At 45.4% G+C, this 13424-nt stretch overlaps 1 protein-coding gene across 1 annotated transcript in view; it reads right to left on the bottom strand.

The window, feature by feature from the left end:
* Window positions 1-3645: 3645 nt before the first annotated feature.
* Window positions 3646-13424, bottom strand: part of foxo6b (forkhead box O6 b) — a 47791-nt gene continuing 38012 nt past the window's right edge. Inside the window, exon 2 of the mRNA XM_008300387.1 lies at window positions 3646-7909. Within this exon, the coding sequence (XP_008298609.1) occupies window positions 6182-7909 (1728 nt within the window). The 3' untranslated portion in view covers window positions 3646-6181. The remainder of the gene's footprint in view (window positions 7910-13424) is intronic.

Raw genomic sequence — 13424 nt, 5'->3', positions numbered from 1 at the left:
GTGTAAAAAGAATTGACTGTTGTTGTTTTATGGCTGCCACCCTCCACTGTCCTGCACTGACGTTGTCAAATATGTTTTTGTTTTAAAAAAAAAAAAAATAATAATAGGTTTTGGTATTGCAGTACTTTTCTGGTTTTAGGTTTTTACTTGTTGTTTCAGTATTGGTATCAATATATTTAGACAATGACAACAGGAGCTCTGACACACGAAGGCATTCACTCTACAAGCCCTCTAAAGGTAAAGCTGTTGATCAGGCCTGTTCACCACATCCAAACCTTATCACTGGTGGAAGTGTCCCCCACTGAACCCTCTCACGCACCACTGCAGACTGCAGCACCCCACAAACCTCTCCATCTCAGGGACAGCCAGACCTCATTGTCTAACTATTGATATTTAGCACTTATCAAAGCGTATTGTGTTACTATGACAGCCAGGAACCAGGAGTTGTTGTTGTCATTCGCTGCTACATAACTGCACAATAAACAGAGTTTTAGATGAGTTAGTTCAGGTAAAAAGTCCTCCCATCTGATTGGTTCAACTTTCTGGAGTCCCACATATCTGTCAAGACCACTGAGGCTAGAAAAATTGCAGCTTCTCCTTCATCCTTTGAGGTTGAGGGGAAAAGATTATTTGTATTTTGATCTACAGCTGGGAACAACTATAATCTTCCCATGAATCAATATGTGATATTAACACAGGTTGTTTTTTGTTTTTTAATTGAATTTCAGATTCTTTTGTTAGTCTATACTGTAATTATTCTATAAAGCACAATAACCTTTTTTATTTTTTAAATCTTAATCAGCTATTTGCAATTTATTTTAAAAACAACAGCAGTAGATTGCATGATTAATACTACGGGGGACTGATAAGTAGAGTAGTTTCCTGGGGTTCAGTGAAGAATTTCAGTCTCTCAGTAATATTTAGTGACAGAGCCCGCACATTATACACGACCATACAGTTTATGCAGATATCATACACCAGTACAGAGCTCACATATCAGCCTACAACCTTTGTCAGATCACAAAATTCCATATCCTGTGAAATATGGGGATGTCTGTGAACTAGCTGCAGAGGAACATGGGAGATTAGGGAGGAAAAGTGCATTAAGATGCTCTGGTTGTAAATATATACGAGAAGGGAGAAAGGGAGAGGGAGAAGGAGTGTAGGTTTTTAAGTTGCTGTCACCAGGCTGTCACCGTGTCTGTCAGAACAGATCCATCAAGGCTTGACACGTCAGGCTTCACATTTGCATGGAGTGCAGCAGGAGCCCGTCCTTATTATGCATTCTGTCTCATACTAACCTTCTTCTTCTCTCTACCAGATGAACTAACTAGCATCCGAGAGGCATATTTTATAGAACGGCATGAGCCAGAAATGATGGAGAGCTGTTATTGGCTTCTGACAGCGTGTGTGTGTGTGTGTGTGTGTGTGTGTGTGTCTGTGCGTGTCTGTGCAGTGCCAGGTGCCGCCATCTTCCCAGGTGTACAGGGATCAGCCATCTTGTCAGGTGAGCTGCTGCTAACTAACTATGTATTGCTTTGACTCTCTCTCTGCAGGCTCAAGCCACACACAGCAACAGAGGTGAGGGGGCGATGAGGACATGGTTGTGTGTGTGTGTGTGTGTGTGTGTGTGTGTGTGTGTGTTGCACAGTATGGCAGTGCAGATGCAGTCAGTCCCTCAGTGAGGAAGCCTCCGCTGGGACAGACACAGCTGTGGCACGGCATCGGGTTGCTAACGAGCCTTATCACACAGGCGCTAGACTAGACACAGTTCCCAAAACACACACACACATGCAGGAAGTTTACACAAATACACACTCATACAGTCACAAAACTGAGGTCTGGGGTGATACTACAGTGGTGTGTTTAGGTCTCTCACACACTCATAAACACGTGTGTACACACAAACACACACTTTAACATGTTCTCCACAGTCCAGGCACACAGATGTATTCATAAAGGTAATCATGTGTCATTTACCACCAAACTGATGTTAACTAAAAAGCACAGGTTTGTTTTTTTGTGTTTTTTTTAGAATGTAACTCAAAAGTCAGAAGCCCTGACTAGTTTATGACAACATTGTTGTTATTTTTTGTAGTTTTGTCATGACTTCTTTGTGTGTAATGCATGTACTCAATTAGTTAACAGTTCAGATGTGGGAACAAGAGGTCGTCACTCAATCAGATCAAACAGGTTGTTAACAAACCCGCTGGTGAGTCGAACTACATTAGAGGAGAAAAAAAAGGAAAACATTAAAGTTGTTACCAATCGCAGTTAAAGATAGATTGACTTCTCAGATCAACTTAAACCTACCCTGCCATTCTTTGACACATATACAGCTTCCATTTGCAATATACATTTATTTCTGATGCTCACTCACTTTTAGTTTCAGCCCAAATAAAATGATTTAGTAATAAGCTGTTAAGTTGTTCAAAACATATCCTATCCTCTGGACGCTCGTCTCCACTAATCGATGCCCAGGAGCTTCTCGTTTTCAGGTTTTCTGTAGTTGCACTGCAATGTTATCATAACTGCTAGAAATGATGAAAAACCTACAAAAATAAGACCTAAGTTGTAAGAAGCAAGTTTGATCGAGGTTCTGTGAGTTATTGGCAATGTCTGGTAGATTCTTCCCTGAGTCATTTACTTCATATATGTTTACCTCATATTATCATTCTGTTTCCACAGACAGATGCTACTTATGAACTATTGAGGAAGCAATTTTCTTATCAAACTTTTAAAGTGATGTATGTGTTTATGCGGTTCATTTGGTTACCATGGTAACATCCATGCACAGTCAGTTGTGTTTTAATCATCTGTGGACTCATTAGCTCCATAAAAAGAAAATGATATCACCATTACACCTAAAAACATTTATTTCTCGTTTCCTGCTCTTGGCTCGGTGGTTCACTGCTAGGAGATCCCTGGTTAAGAAGCCCGGGATCTTCCTGCGTGGAGTCTCCATGTTCTCCCCGTGCAGCGTGGGTTCTCTCCGGGTTCTCCGACTTCCTCCCACAGTCCAGAAACATGCTGAGGTTAATTGGTGATTGTAAATTGTCCGTAGGTGTGAATGTGAGTGTGCTTGGTTGTCTGTCTCTAAGTGTAGCCCTGTGATAGACTGGTTACCTGTCCAGGTGAACCTGCCTTCACCCTGAGTCAGCTGGGATAGGCTCCGCCCCCCATGACCCTAGTGAGGATTAAGCGGTGTGTAGATGATGGAAGGATAAATGGATGGATTTTCTTCTCTTTATCTACCTCTTAATCATACATTGATTTGCAGCTTGGTAATACTAATATATCTCATAATCAGTTGTTTGTTTACCTGACAACATAAATGCATACATGACAGGTGGGACATTAGTGCTGATGGCATTACCAAAACCCTCCAATCCGTGAGTTACCTGTCAGTCTCTATGACTCCATATTCACTCTTCTTGGTTAATTAGTAAAATATCAACAGGAACACAAACTAAACCAGGACTAAAACAACATTCTGGTTCAGATTCAGGTCTCATTTCTTTCCTTGAATGACATTAAATGAACTGATTATAGGTGTAAAGGCAGCCTTACCATTCACCTGGACAAGGTACACCTGAGGACAGTGCACATATGGTTGTGAATACAAAACACAAACACAAAAAAACATATATGTTCTCGTTTTTATTTTACGTTCACCAGATGAGCAGATACATCATTTTAGAAAAGAAATTGATATTTGCAAAAAAATTATAATACAATTTTCTCAATATAGATTATTTACAGAATGAAATGTAGTCAAACTGAAATAGCATTCTGCCTCTTTGTCATCAAGAAGACAAAGCAGTGAGGGGTCTAAGTGGTCCTCCACAGACCCATCTCCCTAACCAATAAATATAAACTGTATATATTATGTATGCTGCACTCAGCCAGGCATGGACAATACCAGGGCAAGTTACTTCTCAACAATATTCCCTTAATCAGGTCTTGTACATCACTGTGCTACACACACGCACACACGCTCGCACACCCACGAGAAGCTTGACACACAAGTGCACACAGGCCAGAGAACAAATTACATTTGGGTTACAACAATGGGCCATCTGAACTCATGAAAAGGAAAGAAGAAATCAAAAGAAATGTGTATGGAAATACCCGTCATTGTCCTTGATCAGGAGGGAGAAGTAGCTTTCTGGTCAAAGCTCACTGGAGCTGGCTGAGTAGCACTTGACATTTGGCCTGATTGAAACAGCCAATTCTACAGAAAGCTACCGAGCTGGAAAATCTCTAACAGTCTCACAGATCCTGCCTACTCATCTAGCTCCTTCCCTCCTATTCAGTATCTCTCTGTATCTATCTACCTTTCTTCTCTCTCTTGTTCCTATTCTCTCTGTCTTAAGCGGGACAGGCGCCAGAACAAGGGTTGGCGATTGCCCCCTTTTGACTGCTTTCCCACTACGAACCAAGAAAATAAAATGCACACGAAAGCTCCTACCCACGCTGTATTGAAACCGGACAGACAACTGCACAATCACAGAACGAGCACAAGAAAAGACGACAGCAAAGTAAAGCTATGGCCGGGACAGGGCTAAAACACTTGTAAAGAGGATGCTTGAAGGACTTGAAGGACACTGTAAGCACGCCACTTGCCAGCCGCTTTACCTTGTCGCTGGGCGCCACCTCTCAAAAATCGCCCTCCTTGTGCTTGGCGGGGGGGAAGAATTATGACTTTGTGCCAATGAGCGAATACATGCACTTGCATAAATCATCCATCTTGTTTGGCGGTTAATTACTCTTGTTTACCCTCCGAGTAACCTCGGGATGGGGCGGCGCGATAGGAGGGAGCCTGGGAAGAGGAGATAGCACCAAATAGTAATCTGCTGACGCTGTTCATCAGTGAGCAATTCACAGGAGTAAAAGCACAAAAGCACATAGTGGGCTTGAACCTGGGTGTTAGTGAATTAGACAAGGTTGCCGGGGGTCTGAGGACGGCAGCTCCATCAACATCCTGGCCTGACCGCAGCTGCTCGCTAAGCTGTTCTGGGGTCAGCCGGTGAAGGTGCCACGCTGAGGCAGCCCACTGCAGGCCAATCAGAGAGCTCCTCAGGATGTACAGCAGGCTCTGATCGTTGCTTATTTCATTACGGGGAAAGCTACATAAATCCACAAAATGGAGAGGAAGAGGCACAGAGGGAATATTTGCATTTCTCCTCTCCTATCATCTACCCTCAATGCCCCCCTCCCCAACACCACCCCTTTCAATCCCTCCCCCATTTAGTGCAGAGTGACTTTAATCATCACTTTCGCCAAAACACATTAAGCCGGTGTGTCCGGAGTTGAAGAGGGAGGGGGGGGTTGAAAAAACACAGAGTGGCGCATTAGATTTGCAATAGTGATGCATCACTCTGGCATTACTTTGGAGATTAAAGAAGGGACGTTGCATTTCAATGGAGTGGTGCTGATGGTTGCCTGATGCATGACTGTCCTCCTTCACTGAGCCCAAATAGGAGACACGACTGTCCACCAGGCAGAGGAGAAATCACACTGACCCTGGAGCTTCCGTCTTTCCTATAACTCCATCCCTTTAGTTCTTATTCCCTCTTTTTCTTAAAAAAAACTCCTTTTTTTCTTCTTCCTCCTTAAACCTCAAAGCCCCCTGTGCCTTTTAACCCCCAGTCTGAGCACCTCTACATTGAATATATTTATGCAGCTGTTTGATCATGTTCTCAAGTCAAAAACAACACCTCCTTTGTCGGAGGAGATAATACCGTAAAGTGGATTGCATACATTAAACTTAAGCCAACACACAACGTGCCTTTGCCTGGTCTTTGTGTTACTGCATCTGTATGAAAAAGATGGATGTAAAGTGCTTGAGAGCTTAGGACAGGCAGGATGGGATTGGAAGGAGAGAATAAAAAACACAACAAAACAAAACTGAAGGGCATGAATGGAGGGTGTCACTTTAGCACTAGGCTCATGGGGGGCAGGGGCAATATGGAGACAGAAGGCTTTATAAACAGGGTGGGAGAGAGAGAAAGAGTATGATGTGGGAATGCAGGGAGTCCCCAGGAAACAAAATGACAATACATATTGTCTCAGAGAAACAGAATCACAGTCAGTCAGTCCAAGGGTACAGCCCACCAGCAGCTTAGCCCAGTGGGTGAGCGTTCTGGTCATGTGTCTTTTCAAACCCTTGAGCCTGAGTTCACCCTGGTACCCAGCTCTGGTTGCTGTGTGCCGGTGGAGGGCAAGCAAAAGCCCCTAAACTCATGCCCATCCCCATCCCCACTCCTTGGGACAGAGAGCCATCAAAGTTGAAGTCCATGCTCTCTGTGTCCATAAAGTCACTGAGCAGGATAGAGTCCACATCACAGTCCAGACTATTTGGGATGTTCTCCATTTCCAAGCTGACAGCCATTCTACTGTGGGTGCTGTGCTGTTGCCCCTGGTAACCACCATTTCCCGGCTGGTGGTTGTTATGGTAGTAGCCATGCCAGGAGTCAGTCATGCCCTGATGGTGAGCTCCGGGGTAAGGCTGGTGACGGGGGTGAGGTGCGGATGCAAGGCGGCAGGGGTCCTGGGGAACATCCATGACACCGGCGGGGTTGGGTGGCAGGGAAGGGGATGTTGGGAGGTGGGGGCGGGGCCCGTAGTGGTTAGAGGTCTTGAGACTGTAGGGCTGCAGGATGTCAGTGCTCACCCGTGGGGACAGAGCCTGATGGTGAGGCCCGCTGTGCATAGGGTTATGAGGGTTGTGAGGGGTGTGATTGTGCATGTGGCTCTGACTGGAGCGAGGGTTGTGATCATGGCTGGGATTTACTTTGTTACCGTGACCATGCTCATGACTTGGACCAAAGTCATGGGCAGGGTGGGGCTTGTGGCTGTGGTTGTAGTCGAGGCTGGATTGGTGTTTGTGACCCTGATTGTGGTTCTGATGGTGGGTTGTGTTCTGGTCATGGACTGAGCCATGACCATTGTGTAGACTGGGATTGTGAGCATGCTCCTGGCTGTGATTGTGGTTGTGATTGTGGCTGCGATTCTGATTGTGACTGTGCTGGCTGTGAACGCCACTGGTTCCCTGTGTCATTAGTGTGTGTGTTTCCCGTCCCTGGCCCAGCACTGTCTCTTTGTTGCAGTATGGAGGACCTCCGGTGAGCAGACTCTGCAGGGCGTTGTTCTCTGAGTAGCCCCTCATTGGGCGCTGGAAGCTGACTGGCTTGTTCTCCTGGATGGTCTCCATAGGAGTGTGGTGTCGGAGCATGCCCATTGAAGGCTGTCCATACATGGGCCCACAGTAGGAGCCCTCTGCCTTGGGCCCAGGCACATATGGATAACCGTTGCATTTGATTTGTGGCGGCTGAGGGTAGCCACTTTCATCTAGACTGATAGCCCCCGTCAGGTCGGTCAGTTGAGGCAGCTCCACAGTTGGGCAGTGGCCCCCAGTACCCAAGGCCGGGGAACGGGTACTGGTGGGGCTGGGGTATAGTCGTGGGGAAGCTGAACAGGAAAGTCCACCTTCCTCTGGTTCATCAGCCTCTGCCTCAGCTAGGATCGGGGACAGGCAGCCACTCAGCGTGGAGGCAGAAGATGAAGTGCGGGAATGGAGGTCTGTCCAGGTGTCGTACTCCTCACCACCCATGCCCACACCTCCTTTCCCTGCTGGACTGCCATGCTCTGGGGAGCCCTGCATTGCTGGTCCAGCTCCCTGACCTTGTCCCCGTCCAAGGCCAATAGCACCTGCTCTCTTCCGGCTGATGCGGCCTTTGGTCTTCAGGTAGCGGGTGCCGTTGTCTATAGAGGCTGCACGTCGTCTGGGTCCTTTCCCCATTTTTCCTCCTTCTGGGTTGAGCATCCACCAGGAACTCTTTCCCGTCCCTTCATTTTGCACCCGAATGAAGCGACTGTGCAGGGACAGGTTGTGTCTGATCGAGTTCTGGAACGAGAGAGAGAGAGAGAGAAGAGAAAAGAGATAAATATTAACACCCAATGGAACATTTAGGGTTAAATAATCATTTCTTGAGAACACAAAGTCATTTCAAATTATGGCCAAACTATCAAGGCTGCACGGCAAGTGAGAAAAAAGATGGATAAAGAAAAAGCGAGAGATGGAGGGGAGAGCAAAGAGGGCAGGCAGAATGAAGGACCAATCGATACCTCCCTTGACCAGCATCTCCTCTCCACACGCGCTCACTGAGTCATAATATGGACATGGGTGCAGCCTCCACATCAAACCATCACCAAGGTTACAGAAATGAATCACGCGAAGCAACCCAATCACAGACAGCCCATATCGATTGCAGGGCCTCCAAATATGAAAGCCCGAGATCCAGCCAGAGACGGGGAGAGAGGGAGGGAGGAATTGGGGGGAGGCGTCATTTGGCAGGAGAAGATCTGGAAGAGCACCAGAATGAAAAAGAAACACTCATGCACAGGCCTGGAATAAGATAGAGGGGAAGTAAATGGAGGGGGAAGGAGGAGGGGAGGGACATGCTCATTTAACCTCTTTTAAAATCATGGCACAATTAACATGACTGTAGGCAACCACGGCGGATATTGTTACGGTAAAGTCTTCCTGCGAGTAGCTTTGAAGGGGGGACGGATGTGGCGGTTGTGGGTGGGTGTGGAGTGCAGTGGGGGGATATATAGGATAAGCCTCACCAGACCCCTGTTTAAGTGTCTGAGTGACGGCTGTATAGTTAATCCAGGGCTCCGCAGCAGCATTTGAAGCCAGTGCCAACCTGGAGTGAGTTGATGAGATCTAAGCCTGCCTAAAGGAGAGCTTAGCAGGGATACACATCATCTCAGCTGGCCAAGTTAGTCTAAGTACAGCATGTTCATCCAAATCTTTCCTGCTTGTGTCATTATTCACACTCTCTCCAGCTTTCTTCCCTTTGCCTTTCCGCCCTCTCTTTCCTTCCCTCTCTTTTGCTTTTTTTCCTTTTCTGATCTTTGGGGAGGAACAACCTCCTCCCCCCCCCCAACCCTCTACCTCATGCACGCAATCACACACTTTTCTTTTTCCTCTCTGGAGATATCTATCTATTTCTGCCTTGTTTATTACCTGCACATAGCTCACAATCTCTGTCTCCTGATATCTCGAGCCATTCTCTATCTTCATTCACTCCCCGCCTCCTGTCCAATTTTCCTGCTCTCAGCCCCATTCATCTCCCTCTCTGTGTCCCAGCCCCTCTTGATCACGACATTGCTCATTCTCTCCCTCTCCACATCCATCCTCTCATCACCTTACAGAACTTCCACCCCCTCCCCTCATTCATTCATTCATTCATTCACTCATTCATTCAGGCACACTGAAAAGCAAGCAAATGTAAAAAAAAAAAAACAGGACGGGGGTTCAGCTTACGTTTCAACTTTCAACACAGTCTGCATATGTATAACCCCCCCTCACAACATAACACACACACACACACACACACACACACCTCCTCCGGCAGCATACAGAGCTACATGGCTGTGAACTGGACAGCCAGCTGAAAGAGGTGACGGCTCTTTGTTGTTGCAGCGTATTATGAAAAGCACAGCATCCAGAACAGCAGGTAATAGGTTTCTCGCAAAATGTTTACAAGAGGAATTCAGCTTTAAGTGGGTTTCAAATCAGTCTTGTATCCTACCTACTACTATTTTCATTCATGTAGAAAAGCCCCCTCCACATGCACCCATCCCCACAGCATGACTCCTAACAGGTAATTTCATCCCATCCTCCACTCAAATCACGCTGCTTTGACTAGACTCGCTTCACAGTCGTGGAAATTGGATAGGAGAGGTGTATTTATGTTTTTTTTTTTTTTCTGCTGTTCAGAGGGGTCCTCTCCAAAACACCAGGTCGACAAAATTGCACAAGCTCAACGCTTGACGACAAAATAGACCGACCGCACTCGTCAGCTGCGGCGTGCTACGGAGAGCAGACTTAATCAAAGCAAAATTGAACGATGACGCCGTGTGAAAGAGGCCGCCGGTGGAGGCGACCCGCATCAGGTGATCTGAGAGTGGCGCCCTGACAGGTTCCTCCACAACATGACGGCTCCGGCTGAGCGTAGCCATGGCAACAGAGTAAACCAAAAGAGAGAAAAATGAAGCGAGGGGAGGTGATGGTAGGGAGGAGAAGCGGGAGGAGGAGGTGGGGAGGCGGCTGATGCTGTTTGATGCTGCAGGCAACTCCAAACAGCCTTTTATCTGAGTCTGTCAGATTCCTGCTTCCAATCCACCAGGGAGGCTCAATCACCAGTAGTCCCAATGCCTCACTACCTGTACCAAGCTGTGATTAGCAGTTGTGTGTGCGTGTGTGTGTGAGTGTGTGTGTGACAGAGAGAGAGAGTGGGTGGGGAGGGGTGTGGGTCGGGGGGGAGCTTCCGTACAACTACAGGAGCAACAATTACACCACAACAGTCGGCTGCTGTTCCTTCACCTGCTGATGTATTGTACAGTTACTATTATGTGTCAGCTCTCTGCTCTGCATTGTCTTCTGTATATACACAGTTAAAGTGGCATTCTTTGCAGACAGAGAATGACATTTTTGTATTGAAACTGCTAATAGGGAGACTGTGGCGCTGACACTTCCCACTCAGAGTTCTAATTTCTGCCCAAATGCAATGATTTCTGATTGTCAGCCGTATCTCAACACAGGAGAGCAATAAGGATCCAATGAATCATCAACAAGCTAAAGTACAATGAAGCTATAAGAGTCCTCTGGAGTTCTTTAAACCTGATATACCGTAGCTCTCTGACAAAGTTTATTCATATTTATTTGTGTGGAAGCTGATCGAGATGAATCAGTTTCCTGTATGGATTCGAATACACACAAGTGTGCAATTTATCAGATGTAGTGGAGAATACGTCTGATGGTAAATACATATTCAGTCAAACACAATTAAATTCATCACAATGACGTCGACAAAAACAGGTTGAAATTCGATTTGTTCTTTCTTTTTTGTTTTTCTAGTGTTTCAATAACATTGATCTTTTGCTTAAGTTCATCGGCACTCAGCTGCCAGTTTATTAGACACACTGAGCTAAAACTAATACCAGTCCTGCAGTGAATCCTCCTGTCAGGAAAGTTCTGATGCTCCGGTAGTGAGAAGCTGTTTTGGAAGCTGCAGTTTGTGCAACTGTTGAGTTTTGTTTTATTTGACTGACATTCACGTTTATATCAGGGAGGGGGGACTAACAGCAGCAACTTACTCACCTGTGTGTGTGTGTGTGTGTGTGTGTGTGTGTGTGTGTGTGAAAATAATCTCTTAATACTTTAAAATGGCTTAAATGTAAAGTCCCTGCCTCTCTCTCCACCCACCCCTCCTCCCTAACTGCAGCTCAGCACACCAGCTCACCTATGACTCTGCTCAGATGCTGTAAAACTATTCTATGCTACACAATGGCAAGCTGTTGTATTGGAGTAATTCAACCACACACTCTCACACCGAGAAACCACTCTAAATATTGCTACTAGGGAAATTCTCAGCCTGCAAGTTCACTGGATTGGCTCCTTAAGTTTTTGTTGTATGAAACTCCACAAGTCAACAAATGAGTGTTTCTGAGACACTCATTGTCTGTCAGATCAGAAAACACTTACATTTTTGGAAGGCACTGACATCTCATCTATAAACAAGCGTGCTGTTAAACAACATTAGCAGCATTTTATGACTAAGTGCAGCAATAAGAACAAGAAGACAAAAAGAAAAATCAAGGAACGCCTTGATAATCACTTCAATGATTTAGAGACCAGCATGTGTCCAATATATAAATGGGACTCTGGTGCAGAATTGGACCATCACATTGCAATGAGAAGGATGGACGTTATAATGGCAATCAAAGGCTATATAGCAGAGCTGATTAGCACACTGTCAGCCACAGAGGAGGAGCTGATCAGTGAAATCCTCCAGCGGTACCTTTGGCTTGAATGAAACCTGCAGATTCACAGCTTTCTCTGGCACATAGCTGCCCATCCTAGCCTCAGTGTATATATTAACTTGTCAGAAAGAGTGATTCTGAAGTGGAGGAGCCTGCTCCCTCTGCTCTCAGCCTTTGCCTTTCTGCTAATGCAGGAGGAGATGGACTGCTGCAGAGAGAACGGTGACTGAATCTGTCCACACATCCACCCTGCTCCTCTACAGGGAATCCGCTGCACTTTATCCAGCTCCACTACTGTATATTATACATAAATAGTGACTGAGTTTGACCCTGACATACTGCTGCTTTCACTGAGTCAGGGGATAGTCAGTCCAGTGGTTAGCTAATGGCCTGTGGACACACAGATCTGTCTATACATGGAATTCTTACACTTTCTCCTTTTTCAGTGTGCCTGGGTGTGAGCATACTGGTCAGCAAGAAGACACCACTTGCAGGGCAGGGTGACTTCAGCTCCATCATATTTCTATAGATGCTGTTTAGTTACACCTGCAGCCACACAATACAACTTTAATGCCAAACATAAAACTCCCTTTTGACTTAAGAAATAAAGCAGCATGGTGATGCAGTTGTTAACTCGCTTCACAGCAAGATGGTTCGGTTTTTGAACCCACTTGATCGGCGGAGGCCTTCCTCCCACAGTTCAAAGACATGCACGGCAGTTTAATTAGTGATTTTGAATTGGGTATAGGTGTAAGTGTGAACATGCATGGTTTACTTTCTGCTTCTGTTAGCCGTATGATTACACTGAGGCAACCTATCCAGGGTGTGTCCCTCTGTTGCCCTGTGTCAGCTGACTCCTGCCCCTCCTGCCCTGTGTCAGCTGACTCCTGCCCCTGTGACCTTCTACAGGAGAAAGTGGGTAAAGCTGATGCACAGACGAACTTTGGAAACAGCAGTTTGACAAAACATCTGTAACTCAAAGTACACTAAGCAGCTTTATCTTTGCAGAACTCTCAACCATATGAAATGGTCTTCTGGTGGAGTTTGATCAGTTGTCATGGAGACTGGGCTGATGTACAAGCCGACCAAAATAAATTCCATTCAGTAGCTTCTATGATTTCACCCACAGCACGTTTATATATAAAACATTATATGTAACCCTAACCCCAACTACCGCATAAACACTAAAACATCAACATTAAGACTGTGCAAAATAAAAGGAAGCTCAGAACAATGCTCCTAAGTTACTCAGCATTGGGGTCATTTTGTCAGGTTGAACATCATTATGAAATGTTTCTTGTGTAGTTTAATCGGATTTGGTGGTGGAGCTCATGTCTTATCCAATCATATTTTGATTTTGCAAGAGAGCTGAGGACTTACAAATGACTCATTTGACACTATGAATGGTCAGTTGAAGCAGCTGCGTCAAGAAAAGCTTGAAATACTTTCAGAATTATAACTCTGAGTATACTATGGTAGGTAGTATCCTCCCTACCACCTCTATTAAACCTTTGGTTTATGATTATTATTATTATTATTATTATTATTATTAATAATAATAACAATAATAATAATAATAATAATAA

The sequence above is a fragment of the Stegastes partitus genome, unplaced genomic scaffold (genome assembly GCF_000690725.1).
Source record: "Stegastes partitus isolate 25-593 unplaced genomic scaffold, Stegastes_partitus-1.0.2 Scaffold1531, whole genome shotgun sequence".
Taxonomy (NCBI): domain Eukaryota; kingdom Metazoa; phylum Chordata; class Actinopteri; family Pomacentridae; genus Stegastes; species Stegastes partitus.
This window is presented reverse-complemented; position numbering and strand designations above follow the sequence as displayed.